Here is a 23,215-nt window from a genome sequence, read left to right as displayed (position 1 = left end):
TTGTGGGGGAACAGCCTGGAACACAGTTCTGGCACTTCCTTTCAGGCTTAAGAGGCAGAGAAGCCAGGGGTCTGGTGCTCCAGCCCCTCCCCTCCAGGTAGCCTGCAGGGACGAGAAGAGGAGGGGAATAAGCCTGGAGCACACAGAGAACAGCCATTCTGTTACCTAATCCAGCCCCTCCCCTCTTGTTCCCCTTCCTCCTCCACATCTCCTCCTGAATTGCTAGGAACAGAAGGGGAAGGGGCAATGCTGATGCAGACAATGTAGGGCAGGGCTTCCCAAACCTATCCTTGGGACCTCACAGCCAGTCAGGTTTTCAGGATATCAACAACGAATATGCATGAGGTAAATTTGCTTATACTAAATCTCCGTGATATGCAGATTTATCTCATGCATATTCATTGTCAATATCCTGAAAATCTGACTGGCTGCGGGGTCCCCAGGACAGATTTTGAAGCCTTGCTGTAGAACAAAGAACAAACTAAAAAAAAAAGGGTTTGAATTAGCACGAGTTCGAAACTTGTGAGCAGTAGTGCAACTTGTCAAGACTTCAACCCTAACCTTGATGAATGGCACTGCTGCTCCCAACTTTCAGATGTGTGCTAATTTAACCCTTTTTGTGTTTGTTACCGAGGGCTTAATTTCTGGCAAAACAACCTAGAATGGCATTCTGCCACCTTTTTTTCTGGAACCCAAAAAAGCAGAGCAGAGCCAGCAGCATAAATCAGTTCTGGCTCCCTTGTGGAAACAGAACAGAACCAGTAGTTGCATGAATTTTATGGCCCCCAGGCCTTGGAAGAAGCAGAGAAGAATAGAGAATGTTGGACTGCTTACCTTGAGACAAGGACAGCCACATGACTTTGATTTGGGTATGTATGTGTGAGAGTTCACGCCTGGCCCTAGTCCTGCCCCTTTTCCCAGGTCACATCTGACACTGGCCCTGCCCATCTCAACCCCTCTTCCATAGTTCCACTTACTGTTTGTCTACAAATTAAGCCCTGAAGGAAACTCGTATACAAATCTCTTGTACCATGGTATAGAGCAGTGCTCCAGTTGTAAAATTTAAGCAGAGAAATTTCAGAAATCTACTCATGGATATATGTTCTCACAGTCAGCAAAATCCAGTCTCTCCCCTGCCAGTATAATTTGTGGCTCCAACTATGATCTATGCTCTTATCTTCATCCTCTATCCTGCCATGTCCTCAGGTACAATTTGCAGTCCCAACCCCTCTCCACCAGTAGGATTCACAGCCCCACACTCTTATTACTGAGTAAAATCTGCAGCCCCCTTCATTCTTTATACATGGTCCCATCCCACCCATGCATGATCCATGGTTCCCCACTCCCCAGCTGTGGTCCATGGTCCCACCACTACTCCCCAACTGTGTGATCCTTGACCAACCTATCACCTCGCCTTGGCCTCCAGCACAATGAGACGTTTTTACTGAGTTAAAACAGCTGTTCCTGGAAGCCTGGTTTTCTTTCAATAGCCTAGAAACTCTGAAAGTCTTGGGGTTGCTGTGAAGATTACCTACAGTAGTTTCCGGAAGCAGGATGCAGATCAGTGGTCCCTGATGCCCCATTGGCCTCTGTTCAATCTCATGGGACTTCCAATGTGTTTGATTCCCAGCCTGCATTGTGTGGGTCACAGCAGCCTCATGATCTCAGAGCTTGCTGCAGGAAATGCAGCAAGTCTTGCCTTCAGCTGGGAGATAGGGATTGGGACCACCTTTATTATTTGGAAGGAAGGAGCTGGTAGCTACTGATGGCAGCCATACAGAGAACAGTCAGAGCAGATGGGGCTCTATCTTTTTTAAGAGCCCCAAGGAATAATCAGGACATGAAAACCCTGACCTGTATCTTGTAAAATAAAGCACTATTTTGGGCTCAATCCTTGGCCCAAAATAGTGGCATCGTGTTTAATGATGTCATCAGAGTCCCACATATTTTCTGACGGGAACAGCATTAAGAGTGCTGGCAGTATAGTTGTTGACTTGGAAAAAAAAAAGAGGTTCACAAGGGAAACTTTTTTCTTTCTGTTATAAAGGCAAACTGCATTTCCCCTGTATTTTGTATCGTTTCAAGCCCTGGTGTACAGCACTATGGCTAGCCCAGAAGTAGCAATTTAATTTTTAAAAAAAGCAACAACAAAAACTGCTGCTAGCATTCCCAACTCTTAGTAGAAAGGACATATACTGTCTTATGGCAACACTTTGTGTTCCGTCAGAGTACCACTGAAATCATCTATGCCCCTTTTTTTTTGAGCTAAGGGAATTTACTACAGTTATTATGCCAAAAGTCATACACAATAGCTCACTAATATAAAGGAGAGAAGACATGAAAAAGAGGGTAAATAGAAAAAAAATATAGCACAGTGACTGTTTGAAGCTGTAGGTTTATAGCTACTTTAGAAGATAATTTTCAAATAAATGCAGGCAGTGGCATATATGTGCATATATGACTGCGAGCAGAACTATGGAAGTATTTTATAACCCATGCATATGATATACGTGTGTGCTATGAAATATGCATAGCTCTACGCCTAGCATACATGCAAATACATTCAATGAATTGAAGCCACATATATCAATGCATTGAATGCACATACTTTTCCTATTGATCTTAAAGCTATACATGTGAAAGTAAAGTAGGACTTACTTGTGGAAGTTGGCCAATTTTAAAACATGCACGCGTCATTGAAATTAACCAGTTTACCAATTAGTCCACCAGTTCCCCAGTCCTCCACCAGGTCCACGAGACCCTCCTAGTTCTTCAGCCTAAATGCCCCCCAGTTCACCCGGACTTCCTATTCAGTCAGTACTACACAATAAACATGTTTATTATCACTCATGCCAGATAAATAGCAGGTGTAAAATTATACGAGTAAGTTGTCAAATCTGTATGTGTGTCTTTTAGAAGTACGGAATACATGGAGGCTACTTAACGCACATACGGCCCGATTTGAAATGCCCAGCACGCGTGGCCGGGCCTTGCGCGTGCATTTTAAAAGGGGCCAGGCCGCGCACATAACCCTGATTATGCGCACAAGAGCCAGGCCGAAAAAAAGGGGGTGGAGAGGGGGGGGGGGCGGGGAGAGGCACTGGAACGGACTGGGTGGGAACTGGGGGAGGACCGATCTTGTCGCTGTGCGTAAATTGCAATTTTCAACCCCCCCCTTGCCTGTTCGCCACCCCGATTTTATAACATGCGCATGCATGTTATAAAATCGCACATCCATATGCGCACGCCAAGTAGCACACACACATGGACGCGTGCGTGTATTTTTTAAAAATCTACCCCATAATGTTTTGAAAATTCACCCCTTAGAGAATTATGAAGTCATAGTATAGGGCTGGATTTTAAAAGCCCTACGCACGCGGGGCCTAAAGCCCTGGGACGTGTCTAAGTCCCTGGGCTTCGAAAAAGGGGTGGGGTGGGGCGGTCCAGGTGACGGGGCAGGGCCAGAGGCCTCCGGCACAGCGGCCATTTGCTGCTGTGTCGAAGGATTGCGTGCCGGCAGGCTGCCGGTGCACGCAATTTGCGCCTGCCCAGAGCAGGCACAAAAAGAAAGTTAAAGGAATTGGGGGGTTAGGGGAAGGGGTAGGAAGGTTAGATTAAGGGGAAGGGAAGTTCCCTCCCAGACAGCTCTGATTTCGGAGAGGCCTAGGAGGGAACGGGGGAAGGACGCGAGCGTCGGCTCGCACAAGATGCACTAGTGTGCACCCCCTTGCACGTGCCGGCTAGCGCGCACACATGGACACCCACGCATACCTTTGAAAATGTACCCTAAAGTTCTTAGGTTGTCCTGATTATCTGTATTGCAAGAATTGTAATGTGCATTACAGAAGCAGTTAGGAATTTATGAGATATGTTTAACTTTGCTTCTCAAGATGTATAGTGCAGGGATGGCCAACTCTGGTCCTCAAGCGTCACAAGCAGGCCAGGTTTTCAGGATACCCACAATTAATATGCATGAGATACATTTGCATATGATGAAGGCGGTGCATGCAAATCTATCTCATGCACATTCATTGTATGTATCCTAAAAACTAGGCCTGTTTGTACTTCTCGAGGACTGGAGATGGCCACCCCTGGTATAGAGCTACCAAAATAACCTAATTTCCCCCTTGGCAGAGAAAATTGCTAAAATAAGGAAGACTAGCTCGCTCGGTGTGTTTTTTCCTTCATTTCTGACTTTTCATTGTCCTCCTCAACTACCTTTTAGTAAACCAATGAGAAAACTTTTAAAACTGCAACATTCTCCATGGGCAAGTAGGATAGACAAGTGGGTGATATCATCCAATGGCAATGAAATAAAAAACCTCTTTCAGAGCTCAAAAAACCCCCAGAAGGTTTATCTGAGCTTGCACAGCCATTCCTGTGCAGCTGCCACCACATAAGTCTCTTCAGTCTTTTTTTCTTCTTCTAGCACAAAGGATGCTTTCTGGTTCTTTCTCTAAGCCACTCATTTTTTTTCCTTGACAGACTTTACTTTCTTTATTTAATTTTTGTTTTCTCTATTTAATTTTTTTATTTTTTGTGACACCTCATAAAAAAAAAAAAAAAAAGGAACATTATTTTTTCTTCAATATTGAGTTCAGTTTGTCATCTCTTCTCTTCAAAATGGCAGACAAAATCCAGGGTCAAGAAATGTCTCTGTTGCTATTTCAAAATGACTACATAGATCAGCATGACAAATGTCTGCTTCTTTAGGCCTTCCCTTGATGGGCCAAATGGTTCTGCCTGTGCTTGCATGTCGCAAAGGCCAGAGAGTCTAGAAGCCACACCTTGAAAGAGTTTCTGAGCTCTCTCCAGGCAGTTAATGTAAAGAATTATTCAGCGCAGAGGCCATCACCTAAATCTGAAAAGGTGAAAACCTCTCATGATTGTACCCAATGATTCAAAGACATCCCAGCATAGGTCGTATTCACTTTCTAAGGATAGTGACAGTAAGTCTAGCAACCTTGGCACCAAAACAATGTGCTCCAAGCCATCAGGTGCTTCCTCAGAGCAGAGGCGGTTTCTTTCAGTGGAATCTGTCTTCTGTGCCAAAAAGTTATTTGTGCCATCTTCTGCACAAATGCTTTCTTGGCACAGAGACTCCAGTTTTGGCACAGAAACATTAAAATCGGACCAAAGCTTCCCAATATAATTCCAGTGCCTGAATTAGACAGTGCTTCCATTGTCCTTTATGCAGCTAACTATCATCCTCCCATGGTCAGAAGACTGTGTGAAAACAATTATTTTACTGACATGCCACCTCCTCCATTACTGGAACAGATATCTTCCATTTTGGAATTAATAACACCTAAGATAGAAAGTCAGTCTACAATCCCTCCTTATCAGCCTAGATAAGACAATAATATATTTTAAATCCCATGATTAATTCTCTTCCTGGAAAAGGACAACATTGGAGGGACCAGCTATCGTACTCTCTGATCCACAGGAAGAATCTGAATGTTATGTTTCCCCATTATTACATACAGAGGATGAAGACCCTACTGGTCTCCCCTCAGATTCCTCTCCTCAATTTCCTTGGAGTACATCTTCTGAGGATGTAGCTTATCCTTCTTTTGTCCAAAAGATGGTCAAGGAGAATCCTTCCCCTTGTTCCAAAAGAAAGCTTATTAAAATGTATTCATCCTCCAAAACAAGTTATAACCATACCAATATATAGACTACAACAAGAGCTTCAGACAAGGATGTAGCAAACATCTTTGTCAGTGCTACCAATGTCATGAAAACTAGAGATCAAATATAAAATTCAGTCTTGCCCAGGTCATCTGAAAGTCCAGCTGCCACACCAATCAGTGGTTGTAGAATCAGTTTTAATTAAAGATAAAAGGATCAAAAACTCATTCTAATACTCCTCCAGGCAAGGATACTACCTTGTTGGATTCTACAGCAAAAACATGTTCCAATCAGATATGTTAAGTTCCAAAATAGCAGGGAGGCTCAAGGCAATCTGTTGCCTGAGGCGAAGGATGAAATGCCCTCCCCCCCACCCCCAATGGCCCAGTGCAGGTGAAATCACCAAGGGCAAGGGGAAGGGGAAGGCAATGGAGGGTGAAGGTCACAAGGAATGGCAATAAGATTTTGAACATTGGCTTCCCTTGTCTGCAGCCCACTGCTTTAACCACTCAGTTTTTGGGCATGTTATTTTTTTGTTCTCAGTCTTCAGCATGTGCATTAGGGGTGCTGGAGAAATGTTTAATGGGGCGGGGCAGCCTTTGGCCGCCCCACCCCCTGGGTCTAGAAATAAGACTCCTCTTTTCCCTGTTGCCTGCCTCCCACACTTCTCCAGGATCTGCCCCCTGGGGGTCTGAGAAGTCGGTGATTGGTGGGAGTCTGTGTGCGTGACACACTCTCTCTTAGGACTGATACAAGGGTATAAGATGCCCTAGACAAATCTTACAGCCTTTGATTCCTTCTTTCCACCACTTCCCACATAATTAAAACTTATGCATTCTTTTCCATTTTAAAATTTATTAACTTCCCCAACCTAAAAAGGCAGAATGCATATACAAAATAGACATTCAAACTACAATCTTCTGAAGTAAATATATCACTTACAACAACATAATATTATATAGGCAAACACTGCTAAAAAACACACTTTCAATATTAGTTTAATAGACTTAATAAACTACCTTTTTCATAGTAATCAAGGCGGTTTACTGGATCCCATATGGTATTAGGCCTATGGTAAAGTGCACTGGGCGTGGACTTGGCCCACAGAAAGCCAGGAATAAACTGAACTACAATTCCAATATAGTAAATCTTCCATATCATAATTGCCAGCACTCAACCTATGAAAAGCCATACAGCAAATATTACATCAGGCCCTAAACACCAGTACACCTATTTATTTTATTTATTTAATTCTTTTTTCTATACCGACGTTCATGACAAGTCGTATCACATGGGTGGATTACATAGAACAAAGGGGTACATCGAACATGGGGTAATAACATGGCCAATAAAATGGGTAATGACCAGGGTGAGATTCCTTGAACAGGAAAATAACATGTGAATAACATGGCTAAAACATGAGCGAGATTTATAGAAACAAAGGATAAAACAAGTTAACTTTTGCCTTAAGCAGGGAAGAGAGACTGGGAGAAGGAACCAGATCTGGGGTACCTGGGTTGGGGGTACCAGGGTTAGGGTACTGGGGGTACCCGGGGTAGGGAAGAAGGAGATGGGGGGGAGGGATACACAGCTAGTGTTACCATGGAAAAGAAGATATACTTGAGTGAGGATTGACAGAGAGGGTTGTCAGGGAGGAAGGAAAGGAGGTAGAAAGGAGGCACAAAGGGATGGTATTAATGATTATAACATGGTGCTAAAGACCCAGCAGCATCGAGAGTCAGTGAGAATCCTGAGCCTTTTAAGGAAATGCTTGTTTGAAAAGCCAAGTCTTGAGTTTTTTCTTAAAAGTCAGCGGGCATTGTTCTTGGCGTAGATCTGGGGGTAATGCATTCCATTGAGAAGGTCCAGCTGTGGAGAAGGCATGTTTCCTTATGGAGGCATGGAGAGAGAACTTGGTGGGGGGAGCGTGAAAGGTATCTTTGTACGCTGTGCTAACCAGTCTGCTGGAGGTGTATAGACGAAGTGGGATATTTAGTTCAAGTGAGGACTGATTATGGATGGTCTTGTGTATAATGATGAGGGCTTTGTGAAGGATTCTGAAGTTAATGGACGTGACGTGGTCTCCTCGGTTAGAATTGGTTAGGATCCTTGCGGCGGCATTTTGGAGCATCTGTAGAGGTCTAGTGGTGGTTGCGGGGAGGCCTAGGATAAGGGAATTGCAATAGTCGAGTTTTGAGAATAGGGTGGCTTGGAGAACCGTGCAGAAATTGTGTAAGTGGAGGAGGGGTCTAAGCTTTTTTAGAATTTGTAATTTATAGAAGCATTCTTTTGTTGTATTGTTGACAAATTTTTTTAAGTTCAGTCGGTTGTCCAATATAATGCCAAGATCTCTCACTTGGGCCGTTGAGGTCGTAGAGGTTGTGGGGAGGTTGTTGAACGAAAGGTTATTGTCATCCAGCGAGATGAAAAGGAGCTCAGTTTTGGCCGTGTTGAGGACTAGGTTGAGACTGGAGTGGGGGAGGTTGATGGAGTGCAGGCAGCTGTTCTAGAAAGTGAGGGTTTTGGAGATAGATTCTGTAATAGGAATGAGAATCTGCACGTCATCGGCATAAATGAAGTGAGTTAACTTTAGATTAGTGAGGAGTTGGCAGAGGGGTAGGAGATAAATGTTAAAGAGAGTAGGGGAGAGGGATGATCCTTGAGGGACTCCAAGTGTTGAGCTGACAGGGTGGGATTCTGTGTTGTTTATTCTAACCTTGTAATTTCTATTACTGAGGAAGGACTTGAACCAACTGAGGGCCGTTCCTGAGATGCCAATGTCTGAAAGGCAGTTGATGAGAATGGAGTGATTCACGGTGTCAAAAGCAGCGGAGATATCAAGCAGTGCCAATAGGAATGGTTGTCCTTTGTCTAAGCTCATAAGGATGCTATCCGTAAGAGAAATTAGGAGGGATTCGGTGTTTAGCAATTTACGGAATCCAAACTGAGCGGGGAAGAGTATCTTGTGATCGTCAAGGTAGTCTGAGAGTTGGGTGTTGACAAGTTTGTCCATGAGTTTAGCGATAAATGGAAGGTTGGCGATGGCCTGCTTCCTGACAGTGTCTAGTCTCCGTCCACCCAGGCCACAGCTTGCAACACCTCACTGCTGCTTATCAAAGCCTGGTCCATGCTTACATGAACCAGACTGTACCAATCTGGCAGTGGCCCAAGGACTCACCTCTCTGAAGCATGACACTAAAGAGTTGATTTCACTGTATCCATCAACTCTTCCCTCCAGCCTCTGGCATAATTGCGGGTTGCATAAACACCTAGCAGCATAAGAGCATAATATGCAATTTCATGTAACCCTTAGCTTGGAGTTTCCACTAGTTTGGCTGATCTTCTGTCTTGCTTGTCCACACAGAAGCAAAGTTGCTTACCCGTAACAGGTGTTCTGCGTAGACAGCAGGACAAATCAGTCACATAATCTCACCCTTCTCACCTTAGATTTGAAGGTCGATTGCTAAAACACTGAACAGGAATGGCAGAAATTGCTTGGAAAAGCCTTCTAGGTATTGCTGAGCTCTGAGAGAGCTTTTCCATCTCTGTGCCATCGGATGATATCATTCACCTTTGTGGTTGATTTTCCTATTGTCAAAAGATAACACCTGTTACAGGTGAGCAACTTTGCTGTTACTGTTGAAAATTCAAAATAATGAAATTCATGACAAAATCAGAAATACTGGAGGTAATTTTCAAAAGGATTTATGCACATAAATAGACTTTCGAAAATTTCTGCTTTTACATACATAACATCTTTGAAATTTCACTGAATTTTCAAAAGGTTTTACACACATTAACTTTTTACACATATACATGAACTTTACTTGAGTAAATGGGTTTTTGAAAATTGCTACAATATATTCTACTTTTATGTACGTAACTCCTTTGAAAATTCACTCCACTGTGTTTCAAAACAGCTGAGACTTGTATAGCTCTAATCATTATCATACCTGGTTTAGTGAATGTTAAATCACTTGTCTGTTTGTTGTCCATGATTTCTCTAATAACCTACTAAAATATTTTAAATTCTAAGAGTATCAGCTTGGAAGAATTCAAGAATTTTTACCACTTCATGAACAACCTTGAGGATTTTTCTATCACAATGAAAATGTTTACTGTGGCCAATCGAGCTGTCAAATTGGGTGGGTACTCATCTTGCATCATACAGCTGATGGGTTCAGATTATGTGAATCCAGAAGATTTCCTACAGAGAGAAAGGGTTGTCTGTAAAAAAAAAAATTGTTTTTTGCTGATTATTAGGCTTTGAGTGATTCTTATATTTCTATTGTTTTATTTGTATAGGTTTTACTATGATTTTGCTTATATATTCTGATTATATACAGTATGTGCCTCTGACTATTGTTATCCACATAAAGCATTACTTTATGAGCAAGTGGGCTACAAATCGATATAAAGAATGAATCCTATGCTACCTTACATACTGCTTGATTAACATGATAAATCATAGTTTCTATAAATTAGATTATCTACTTAAGAAAGCTGAGCAAAATATTTACAATCTGTGATCAGAAACTCCACTTCTAATGCAAGTATTTGCCTGAGGGTGAGGTTCATTGGATAACAGCTTCATAAATCAGGGAAAACTGACATAGTCTTTGAAGCAATCGGAGATTGTGTAATTGTTTCCCTAATTTATGGCATTTTGAGTTATCGTGATCAAAGACTGGAAGCCAGTAAATCCTTATAGCAGTGAGATTGGAACTGGGTTTATGAATAGAATCAAAAACACAAAGCAGGAAGCATAAAGGAAGAGTGGAATCTGTGGGTGATTGTATCTGATGATTTTAAGGTGGCCAAATTGGTGGATAAAGTGACAGAAAAGCCAGAAATGTGCTTGACTGCATAGGGAGAGGAATGATCAGCAGTAAAAAGGAGGTGATATTGCCCCTGTATAAGTCCCTGGTGAGACCTCATTTGGAAATTTATGTATAATTCTGGACACTGCACCTTCAAAAGGATATAAACAGGATGGAGTTGGCCCAGAGAGTGGTTAAATGGTCAGGTCTTTGTTCTAAAGCATATCGGGATAGACTTAAAGATCTAAACATGTACAAGTCTAGAGGAAAGGTGAGATAAGGGAAATATGATAAAGACATTTAAATCTCAAATTTTCCATGAACAGGAGACGAGCCTCTTTCAATGGAAAGGAGGCTCTGTAACGAGGGTTCATAGGATGTGGCTAAAAGGGGTGAGATTCAGGAGTAATTTTAGGAATATTTCTTGACAGCCTCCCAGTGGAGATGGTAGAGACAAAACAGTATCTGAATTCAAGAAAGCATGGGATAAATACAGGAGATCTCTAAAGAAGTGATGGGGAATTATAAAGCTAAAATAATAAGGCAGATGGCCAGACTAGATGGGCCATACGGTCTTTTTCTGCCATCATGTTTCTATGTTTTACAATCCGAATGTATGACCTTACATTTTTTTTAGCATTGAATCTTAGCTTACAAGCTCTAGACTATTTCTCAAACTTCACTAGATCCTCTCTTCATGTTTTCTACACCTTACAGAGTGTCTATCCTGTTGCAGATTTTGGTATCATCTGCAATAAAGGCAAAAGTTACCCATTAGCCCTTCTGCAATATCACTTCCAAAAAGGTTAAACAGAACTGAACTGAGGACCAGTCCCTGTGGCATAACACTGATAATCCCTTTTGAGCATAAACTGTATTTACCACTACCCTTTCAAACTCAATCAATCACTTTAGAGCCCGTACCTAGGGTGCTCAGTTTGTTTAAAAGGTGCTCAGCATTAGTACCTGCGCCAAAAAAATGGGGAAGCGATATTTAACGCTACTTAGCCGGATATGGAGCAACTTATCCAGCTAAGAGGCAGCTGCTGAATATCTGGCTATGTTTAATGTTGCTCCTTAGCTGGGTAACTAGATAGCCGGATATTTTTGGGAGTGGGCAATTGATGGATCAGGGTGGGGCTACTTATCCAGTTAAGTTAACCGAATAATTGCCAATATTCAGATTTATCTGGTTAAGTTAACTGGATAGGTTAGACCTCCCATAGAGCAGATCTAGTTTAGCTGGATATAATTATCCTGCTAAGCAGCGATTTGTACATGAATATTTAGCAGCATAGCAGTTCTGCTGAATATTCCATGCAAGTTAGCCAGATAACTCTTATCTGGCTAACTTACATAAAGGGATCATTTTGAATATTGAGGCCTTATTTTTTTTGTATTCTCAAAGAACCCTTAATTAGCTAGAAAATAAACTCTTAAATTTTCAATTTATAAACAGCTAAGAATAGAAGCCCTACTTATAATGCTAGCAAAGCAGATTCCATATAATAACTGAATTTTATATTAGAAATAAAAATAGTAGAAAGTTTCCTAAATGGACACAATAAACTTTAATGATGAGTGTGCCAGTATGGAACAAATATACATATTTGATATTGAGAAATGTCTCTTTATGTGCACTGGATACTTTCTTGAGCTAATCAAAAAGACATAGAATTCTAGAGAAAGATAGGGAAGGTTTAATAATACTAAATAAATACAAGGCTTTGTTATGAAATTTTCCATGCTGGGTTGTACCAGTTTCCAGACTGACCAAACTTTAGTTCTTCTGTCAAAAAAAACCAAAAAAATTTGCAATGATCAGTATTACGCATTTCCTAATCACAATAAATTTGCCAGTTTGATGAGGAAACATTTTACTATCTCTCCAAAAATCTGTACTAAACTGTGCATTTAGCAGTAATTTTCTATAATCTATTTAACTTCTCATGGCAAGCCACAGATTGATGGATTGTAATTTTATATCAACTGACACAGTGCTATACTTTCATGACTGACATTACAAAGGTCTATATAGTATGTAATGCAACTTGAGGCATCTCTTTTTTTTTTTTTTTAGCTGAGTTCAAGAGAGCTGTGAAAGTGGCTACAGGACAGGAATTTCAAATAATGTATTGGACACGGTCCTTCAAGATCTTTGATTTAGATGGGGACAACTGCCTAAGTCACGGAGAATTTCTTGGAGTTTTGAAAAACAGGCTTCATCGTGGTTTAAAGGTAACAGATGCTAGTTTTACCTGGAATCTGCTACATATTATCTTACAGTTATTCAGTTTAAATTAGAAATTAGGATATAATGACGTTGACTAGGTTGCCACCAATAGCAATAATGGGTCTGGGATTGGCACTAAGATGTTCTAGCTTTGATCATAATTATACATCAACATAATTTATCAACTTAATTTCCTTGGAGGTTTTTGTTTTTCTATGAAAATGAAGAAAATCAGTAGAAATGTGCATAGGCAACTTGGTGGAAAAATATCACGTGCCCAGTTCTGATTCTTTTGTTACAGCTGTGTAAAAATGTATCTTGCTTCGTTTTCCTGTATTGCTTATACTTTGGTTAAAAGTGTTAAATAAATTAAAGATAAAATTTCAATCAAAATCTAATTTTCATAGATCATCTTGCATGTATTTTTCCAGAGTCCTTGCTTTTTGAGTTCAGATGAACTTGAGCTTTTAAATGTTTTCATTATGTCCAAACCTTGTATAACCCTTAGTTAGGGGTGTTTTAAGTCCCAGGGCACACAAACTAATTTATTTCTCTTCAGGGACTGCACTGGCTAGCACTCCTCCCAATCCTGAGCTCTCTGTCCTAGAAGGGGATTTTATTTGTGGAGGGAGACTCTAGTCTATGGCTCAGACAGTGGTGTTATTTATCCCTTGTGTACGTTGGTAGCTGTGGCAACTCCTGGAGAGAGTTGCTGTAACAAACAGGCAGGACCAGACACTGGGTGTTAAATAATAATTTACTGAATAGATAAAGGCGAATTAAAGTCCATTGTAAATAAGTGTGCAGATGCAGATGATTTCTTTGTACAGTTAGGTTGTTTCATTCTGGGTAGGTATTCTTTTCTTCAGCAATCTGGTTGTGCTTCCCATGGTGATGAAAAATGTGCACTAAAAGCTCTCCCAGTGGCTTACCTGGATTCCCATGTCAGGGGGTCTCTCTTAGCATAGCAAAAACCGTCCTACCTTGATCTCCAGATTCTCACTGAACACCCAGCCCTGCATCCTGCCTTGAACAAAATGATTGCTTTGTAATTTATGCACAGAAGAATTAGCAAATACAATATTTTTTGATTCATACTGTATACAATTGACAAGGATTAAAAAAATATTTACTATTAATTTTATTTACTTGATATACCGCAATTCCATTTGCACGATCAAAGCATTTAACACAATTTCAATCAACATTCACTATACATAAAAACTTTCAAAGAACATTTAAAAAAATGTATCATACATAAATACTTCATGCGTAAGTATTTCAGACCTTATTTTGCTTCTAGTACTGCTGACCATTCTACTCACTACTTTCATCTAGACATGTGTTTAAACATTGGCGTCACTTTTGAGCATCTCTGTTGTATTATCTTGCAGAGGGCTGATGTTAACCATGGGCACATGGTGCCTGTACTCAGAGTCTCTTCATCAGGGCCCCGAGTCTTTAGCTGTCTCCCGGTTTTTGCCTGTGGCTATTTTTTATTCCCCCTCACCTCCCTTCCCCACTCCTCATAAGAACATAAGAAAATGCCATACTGGGTCAGACCAAGGGTCCATCAAGCCCAGCATCCTGTTTCCAACAGTGGCCAATCCAGGCCATAAGAACCTGCAAGTACCCAAAAACTAGTCTATTCCATGCTACTGTTGCTAGTAATAGCAGTGGCTATTCTCTAAGTGAACTTAATAGCAGGTAATGGACTTCTTCTCCAAGAACTTATCCAATCCTTTTTGAGCACAGCTATACTAACTGCATTAACCACATCCTCTGGCAACAAATTCCAGAGTTTAATTGTGCGTTGAGTAAAAAAGAACTTTCTCTGATTAGTTTTAAATGTGCCCCATGCTACTTCATGGAATGCCCCCTAGTCTTTCTACTATCCGAAAGAGTAAATAACCGATTCACATCATCTGGCACTTATAACCTGATCTCTCCTGTTTCTACTGTTCCAGCACCTTTCCTCTTCCTTCATGTTCGCAGCCCGCATGGTTCAATGATTACATTTTTGAACCATATGGGACTCTATAGATAAAGTGCTGTGTGGTTCAACCAGTTTGTCATTGAATCGTATCTTTGCTACCTGTGAAGCAGGAGCAATCAGGTTACAAGCATGTGGGAGAGAGAAGAGAGGTGAGGGGGATTAAAAAAAAAAAAAAAAAGGTTAGCTATAGGAAAAAGATTAAAGCTACGGGCCGAACTGGGGATGATGGAAAGGTGCGGGTGGGAAGAAGAGAATAGGGACTCCCAAATTTGGGAAGAGTAGGGATTCTCAGATTGGGCAAGGAGGTGAGATCATGGACTAAGATATTGCCCAGATTCAAAGGAGCAGGGAAGACGTGAGAACTTGAAAGGAGGGGGCTCCCAGATTTGTGAGTGGGTAGAGAGGGAAGGGAGAGAGCAGTGTCTCTCAGATTGAGAGTTTGAGGGGAAAGAGGCAGATTTGGGAGGGAGGGGAGAGTCAGAGATGTGTAAGATTGGGTTGGAATTGTGTGGGAAAGTGGGGACTTTGGGGTTGGGAGAGAGCACAGATTAAGTGGGAGAGATTATGAACGCCACAGTTAGAACATAAGAAAATGCCATACTGGGTCAGACCAAGGGTCCATCAAGCCCAGCATCCTGTTTCCAACAGTGGCCAATCCAGGCCATAAGAACCTGGCAATTACCGAAAAAACTAAGTCTGTTCCATTGTTACCATTGCTAATGGCAGTGGCTATTCTCTAAGTGAACTTAATAGCAGGTAATGGACTTCTCCTCCAAGAACTTATCCAATCCTTTTTTAAACACAGCTATACTAACTGCACTAACCACATCCTCTGGCACAAATTCCAGAGTTTAATTGTGCGTTGAGTAAAAAGAACTTTCTCCGATTAGTTTTAAATGTGCCACATGCTAACTTCATGGAGTGCCCCCTAGTCTTTCTATTATCCGAAGAGTAAATAAACCGATTCACATCTACCCGTTCTAGACCCTCTCATGATTTTAAAAACACCTCTATCATTTCCCCCCTCAGCCGTCTCTTCTCCAAGCTGAAAAGTCTAACCTCTTTAGTCTTTCCTCATAGGGGAGCTGTTCCATTCCCCTTATCATTTGGTAGCCCTTCTCTGTACCTTCTCCATCGCAATTATATCTTTTTTGAGATGCGGCGACCAAAATTGTACACAGTATTCAAGGTGAGGTCTCACCATGAGCAATACAGAGGTATTATGACATTTTTCCGTTTATTCACCATTCCCTTTCTAATAATTCCCAACATTCTGGTTTGCTTTTTTGACTGCCGCAGCACACTGAACCGACGATTGCAATGTGTTATCCACTATGACGCCTAGATCTCTTTCTTGGGTTGTAGCACCTAATATGGAAACCTATCATTGTGTAACTATAGCATGGGTTATTTTTCCCTATATGCATCACCTTGCACTTATCCACATTAAATTTCATCTGCCATTTTGATGCCCAATTTTCCAGTCTCACAAGGTCTTCCTGCAATTTATCACAATCTGCTTGTGATTTAACTACTCTGAACAATTTTGTATCATCTACAAATGTGATTATCTCACTCGTCGTATTTCTTTCCAGATCATTTATAAATATATTGAAAAGTAAGGGTCCCAATACCAATCCCTGAGGCACTCCACTGCCCACTCCCTTCCACTGAGAAAATTGTCCATTTAATCTTACTCTCTGTTTCCTATCTTTTAGCCAGTTTGCAATCCACGAAAGGACATCGCCACCTATCCCATGACTTTTTACTTTTCCTAGAAGCCTCTCATGAGGAACTTTGTCAAATGCCTTCTGAAAATCCAAGTACACTACATCTACCGGTTCACCTTTATCCAGATGCTTGTTAACTCCTTCAGAAAAGTGAAGCAGATTTGTGAGGCAAGACTTGCCTTGGGTAAAGCCATGCTGACTTTGTTCCATTAAAACATGTCTTTCTATATGTTCTGTGATTTTGATGTTTAGAACACTTTCCACTATTTTTCCTGGCACTGAAGACAGGCTAACCGGTCTGTAGTTTCCCGGATCGCCCCTGGAGCCCTTTTTAAAGACTTTATAAGGTGTTCATTATGGGAAAATTAACTGCGATTAGGTCTGGTTCTTTGACCAGATTTGGGAAGTTCTGTAAGCCTTACATTGACTGGTTAAGAGTTCATAGAGAGATAGTAAGTAGATGAATCATCTCTCTCATTTTTATTGATCAACTATAATTTTTCATGTGACTTTGGTACTCACAGTTTTCCCTTTTTCCTATATTATTAGGTGTACATGGTGTTTATTTTCTTTACACTGCATTGCTAAATGGCATTTGTGAGATTTGCTTTAGATTCTGGTGTTCCAACATGCCTTTGAATGATGTCTCTAGGAGGGTTGAGGGTTTTGTGGGGGTTAGGTTGGAGAGGGTGGGTAAGTGCGGTTTATTAGGAAAATAACCTGTACATGCATAGGGTTTCCCTCTCTTTATTAGGATTGTTGTTTTATTATTTGTGCCATGTGCTGAAATTGTTTAATAAAATTTAAATAGAAGAAAAATTTTTAAAGAAAACTTGGCAGAACTGCAGGGATTTTAGGGGTCACGGCTAACTGGGAGGAGTGAAGGCTATCAAACCAGGGGGGTTGGAGGACCTGTCTCTTATCTGGGTGAACTGGGGATGAAGTGGTAAAACTGAGAATGGCATTGGCACATACCCCTTTTATAATCCCCTGATTTATGTGGTAGAAGCGGCACATGCACGTGCCAACCTAAAATTTGTCGTGCACATGCGCACGGCCAGGCTATTTTATAACATGCGTGCATATGTTATAAAATGGCCATATCCCTGGGTGCAGGCTGATATATGCATTCAAATGTGCGCACACACGCCAGTTTAAAAGTTACCATCCCTCTGTTCTGTTCTCACTTCTCTTCATATTGCTATTTCTTCGTTAGTAGTATTATCTTCACAAAGTGACATGCAGATTAAGACTCTGAAGTTCAGAGCAACTGAGCAAGCCCGGGAGGTGGAGAAAATTTCAGCTCAAATTAAACAGTTGTCAACATTTCAATCTGCTTTGATTCAAGATAAAATTGTTACTTAATAAGAAGTTGGAAAATTTACAGAATTTCGCAAGACATCTCAATTTGAGGCTAATTAATTTTCCTAACATAGTGCAGTGTTTCCACCTATTCAAGAAATATTTGCTTGAAAATTTAAAAATTCCAGAAAATGCCATTCCTCCACGCTGCAGGATTTGTTAGCTACCTAGTGGAAGGAGAAAGGAAGAGACAGGCTGAAGGGGAGTTATCTCTGGATAGTTTGGATTTCATCTCTCTCTTGAAGGTATCTGGAGAGAAAGAGATCATTAGAGCAACTTTGTTGGTGACAATTGTATTTAATCAAGTGAAAGACTCTGTTATGTGCTTTTATTTCTCTAATCGTGGGTCGTCATTTCTTGGTGGGAAGATTTAGGTGTTGCCAGTTTTTTTGCAAAAAGACTCAAGATTCCAAGCAGAAATTCTTGGAAATGAGGCAGGAGGTTATAGTTCTGGGGGTGTATTTCATAATTCGTTATCCTTGTAAATGTGTAGTTAAACCGCAAGTGTTTTGAATACTTTTTTTGAACCCACGCAACTTTGTTTTTTCCTAGATGCTAAAAGATTGGGAGACATAGGCAGTTCTGGTAGTGAGTGCTAGCTTATGTTAATTTGCTTTCTAAGTTTTCCTCTATGTGCCTGTTCCTCATTGGTTTTACAGAATGTATTCCCCCCACCCACTTTGTTGTTGTTTTTTTTTTAAGGGCTACTATACATGTGGGTATGTATTTTTCTTTCTTTTTTATGTTGTTGTGTTTGCATCTTATAGCGTCATTCAAGATTGTCGAGATTTTTTTTTTTTTTTAAATGTTAAAAATTAAATTTACAAAAACTAACTCACAAAGACTGACCTCCAAAATCAGAAATATGCAAGATCTCCCTTACTTAAAGGCCATTGTACGTAGTTGAAAGCCTTTCCTACATCAAGGGAGACGTGATGTAATTTTTTTATGTCCTTTGAGAAGTCATAATGCTGCAAATGGGTTACTATAGGAGGCCTGAGTCCTGAATTTCATGACTTTTGTTTGCAGATGTTAAAACTACAAAATTATTCCAACACACACAGGCCGATACAGTAAGGGCGCGGAAGAAAGAGTGCGGTAGTGCCAGGCTCACCCTCATTTGCCGCACGCACAGTCCGGATCACATATCGCTCATTTCAAATGACATTTAAAATGACAGGTACCAGGAAGCTTCAGCAGCCCGGGGCGGATCGGGCGCTCCCCATGCGAGGCGGCTTCCAGCAGCCACGCCGGCGAAGGTGCATGAGCGCACGCCGTGACCTGAGCGCCCGGCTGGACGTCCGAGGTCACGGCGTGCGCTCATGCAACTTCGCCGGCGTGGCTGCTGGAAGCCGCCTCGCATGGGGAGCGCCCAATCCGCCCCGGGCTGCTGAAGCCGCTCTCGCCGCCGGCTGCCCCCGGGAGGAGGAGAGAGAGGACTGGGGCTGCTCCGGAGCTGTCAGTGCGCCCGCATGGGAGACCGGCACCCATGGACGTGGGCAGGGCAGGTGAGCGGGGGCTGGGGGAAAGTTTGCCCGATCCTGGCTCCTCTAAAGGTCTTGTCCCGGGGGGGGTGAGGGGGTCAGGCAGTGAAGCAATCATTTGCATGCACTCATGCACCTTCGCCGGTGGGGGCTGCTGGAAGCCGCCTCACATGGGGAGCGCCCGATCCGCCCTGGGCTGCTGAAGCCTCACAGGAAAGTTTGCCCGTGAAATTTCGTCTCTCTCTGCTGGGGCTTGCCTGACGCTCCACACTAACGCAGGGGTAAGGGTAGGCGGTAAATTAGCAGGTTAAACACGCGGCAAAACTGCAGGTTAAAAAGGCGATAATCGGGGCGCATGTTACTGGATCGGAGGGAATAGCCAATCCGATCATTTACATATCATATACATGCCGCGGGCGGAAAGGGTTACCCGTTGATTTCAAGAAGCGGTAAGGATGGGTTAAAAGGGATAGTGAATCGCGGGTAGGACTTACGCGGCCAAATTGTGGGTACAAAGCGGGTTAGAAGCAGGGTAACCGCGGCCGCGCTTTACTGTATCAGCCTGACAGTTTGTATGAATGAATATATTTTAAATTATTATGCAAGTGATCTTCGAGTTGTCACATTGAGCACATCAATAATTTCATAAAGCTGGAGAAAATAATTGCATCAATATTTGCATGTAAGAAAGCATAAAATAGTTCATTCTCAGACTGATTTCTTTTTAGCAGGTGGCACAACAACAAGGGGTTCAAGGATACTGGAAATGTGTAAAGAGAGAAACCATTAAAGGTGCTAAAGAAGCCTGGAAACAGACTGGAAAAAGTCCTTTCTGAAGGTCCCCCGAAAAATATTACCTCCTCTTCTGATTGCATGGGATATTGCTAGACTCTACTTATTTGGGTTTTGAAGAGTGCCTTTTGTTTACATGCTTTTAAGAAAATGTTTACAGATGCTTTGCAAGCATAGTGACGGCATTATAATCTCCTATATCCATTTTATATGTAATCTAAGAATGTAACAAATTAATTTTTACATTGTAATTAATTACTACATGTATCAGTAAAGCCCATCTTTCTACCAGATAGTTCTACAGTTTTTAATTAAAAAAAACAAGCAATAGGCCAAATATATGGTGATTACAGAATGTATTTTCAAACAAATTCTGCAATGTGTTGAAATATTAAGATAAGGCTACATTCAGGGTGATGGTTTACTTTCATTATGAACTGCTTGCCTATTTAATTTCAATAATTTGTATGCCCTTGATTCTACTTTTAAGGTGATAGAAGTTTTAAGTATCATTATTAACTGGAAGTAACCAAACTCTTGTGTTTACATAATCTCTAAAAAGTAACAAAATAGCTTTAACTTGCATAATTCATACTATCCCAACCTCTCTTTTCTTCTGCTTCCTCAATGTCAGAAAGATGGAAATACAGAAAATGTATATTTTTTTTTATGTTTCTTTTATAATTGAGATTGCTTGTAATTTCATGGTTTCTTTCTTCACATCGTGACTTATGTTGTTTTTTCATTTCAAAACAGGTCTCATGATCCTGTATTGTGAGTAAAGTTTAGAAATTTTTTGCCTGTTGTAAACTGTTTGAAAAATAAAATGGCTTAGGCCAGTCATCATTATTGTTATAATTAATATTAGGTGCATTTCAAAAAGGCGAGATCATCTACTACTGAGGGTATGTCCATCTGTCTTCTATCTGTGCATGCACATGTTTCAGTGCACATGCATAGACACTCACATCAACAAAAAAGGATCTGAGACCCAGAGCTGGAGGAATCGCCTGAGATTTTCTACCAACATCAGTAGCGGTTCGGACACAATGTCGTGCTTGGGGGGTGGGGGAGCACTGACATAAAAACAACTTCAATTGATCTGTGGATCTCCTCCTCCCCACCTCCATCTGCACCGGGAGCTCTGCCCCTCAGCCTGACAAATAGGCTCAGAAGGAATGTGTTTGGGAGTTTTGGAGTGGGAGGGGCAGGGGGAGAAAGTGGTGGCTGGGGTCTGCTGGAGGAGAGAAGAAGGTGTGCTCACTGGGATCTGAGTAAGGAATGCTGTCTGGGATCTGCGGCACTGGGAGGTAGTGCAGTCTCGGAGAGGGGAGGACCTACTATGGCTGATTAACCTTGGGCCCAAACCTGGGTAACATCAAGCTAGGTTGAGAGAACATTGCACAAATCTCATCTTTGGTTGAGTTTCCTCACTCCGAAAGTCATCAAATCTTCACAAGAGAGCACTGTTCTGTTCGTACGTCTCACTTTAAATGTCAAAGTGGCCCCTAACTCCTACCTAAATCTCATCTCAAGTAATTAGGTGGGCCTCATATAGAGGTATACATACCTACCTAGTATGAGGGCCTTATAGCAAGTCTCTCTCTCTCTTCCCCCCCCCCCCTAGTATGAGGACATGATAGCTAGGCTCTCTCCCCCCCCCCCCCCCCCAGTGGTTGTATGTAGGAATTGCGCCAATTTGGGTACTTACCGCAAAGTGCGAAAAAGTTATCGCAGTCTGCGCACTTTGCGTAAAAACAGCCTATTACCATAAAACACGCCCCTTTTCCTATCGCATGCAATATTTAGGGCATTGTGATAAATCCAGGCCTAAGTGTTGTTCCTTGTCATCTGGAGGATCTGGGTTTGATTCTCCTTTAGTTCCCCTAAGTCACTCAGGGCTGGGCGATGCTGCAGAGGTAGTGCTTGTAGTCCTTGGGGTCCCAGTCATTGTGCAAGGGTTATACTTAGTGACTGGACTTGGAGCCCATGATGGTAGAGTTCAGGAAGGAGCCCTCGTTCAGGGTGCCTAGCAGAGGAGTGTTGCTGCAATGGCAGTGCCAAGCGAGTTGGGTGAGGTTAAAAATTAGGAGGAAAATCCTCGGCTAGTTGTGATTGAAGGCTCATTATACCAGGGCCCAGCCCTGGTTCCAATTGGGCTCAGAACCCAAAGGTACAGAAGGAAACTACCAGGTAAAAAAAAAAAAAGATGAATATTATGTTGGTGTGAAGTGAAAATGAAATGACTGTAAGTGACTTGGAATCTTTAATGTCAAAAAATATTGAAGATTCTAATGCCAAAATAAATCTGAGTGTATGGGTGAAACAATTCTTTGGGAGAAGATATAAAAAAAGTAAATCCAGGGAAAAAACTGCTTCCAATACATATGAAGGGAAACAAACTACAAAGAAGAATCTGGAAAACTAATGAATCTCTGATTATGAAATACTTAAGGAACTAAAATAGGTACAAGTTAAAATTAAAACATTTTGGAAGCACTAAAACAAAGTGAAGATTTCCACATAAACTGAGGCATTGCATAGATGTGTCAGGAAATAAAGGTACTTCTGAAAAAAAAAAAAAAAACCAGTCTGAAGGACATGAGAAAACATTGAGCTTTATATAAAAAATCTCATCCACCAAACTATTACAATATGAGGAATAATTAATGCAAGGGCATAAGACCAACTAATCATAAATAAGAAGGAAAATTATGGTGCAAATTAACAATACAGTCAAAGGTCACAAATATCCATGTATTCTAGAAACAAGACCTATAAATATATATGTTCACACATCATAATTAGTTGGCAGTTTTCACTAGATACAAATTCCATGGGAAGCTTGGTGTATCCACGGACCTGGTATATAACATATGGTAGACAATTCTTAAAGATAACTATGGGGGCAATTGTCAGAAGGATTTATGCAATTAACATTGAGTTTTACATTGGGAAATGGGCTTTTGCAAATTGTTATGATATGTGCTACTTTTATACTTGTAAATCCTTTTAAAAACTACCCCCTATGTGTGTAAATTTTTTTTTAATGACTTACACAAATACATGGGCAGAAAAGCCACTGCAGACTTTGCACCTCCTTTATCTGCAGGTAGAGGAAAAAGGGTAGGTGGAATAAACACACAGATTTGAAAATTCTCTATACG

The 23,215-nt window shown here is 41.4% G+C and overlaps 1 protein-coding gene across 4 annotated transcripts in view; it reads left to right on the top strand.

Moving 5' to 3' along the window:
* The window catches only part of MICU2 (mitochondrial calcium uptake 2), a 537,628-nt gene extending 516,731 nt beyond the window's left edge, over positions 1–20,897 (top strand). For 2 of the 4 annotated variants that reach the window (XM_029602536.1, XM_029602534.1), the window contains exons 10-12: positions 9,668–9,776; positions 12,532–12,689; positions 19,985–20,897. In XM_029602536.1, the coding sequence (XP_029458396.1) occupies positions 9,668–9,776; positions 12,532–12,689; positions 19,985–20,092 (375 nt within the window). In that variant the 3' untranslated portion in view covers positions 20,093–20,897. Of the gene's footprint in view, positions 1–9,667; positions 9,777–12,531; positions 12,690–19,984 lie in introns of those variants that run through there. The other 2 variants (XM_029602535.1, XM_029602537.1) reach the window with 2 other exon arrangements.
* Positions 20,898–23,215: the final 2,318 nt, after the last annotated feature.

This window comes from Rhinatrema bivittatum, chromosome 5, assembly GCF_901001135.1.
Source record: "Rhinatrema bivittatum chromosome 5, aRhiBiv1.1, whole genome shotgun sequence".
NCBI lineage: Eukaryota > Metazoa > Chordata > Amphibia > Gymnophiona > Rhinatrematidae > Rhinatrema > Rhinatrema bivittatum.
Note: the sequence above shows the minus strand (reverse complement) of the source record. Positions and strands in the feature narration are given on the sequence as shown.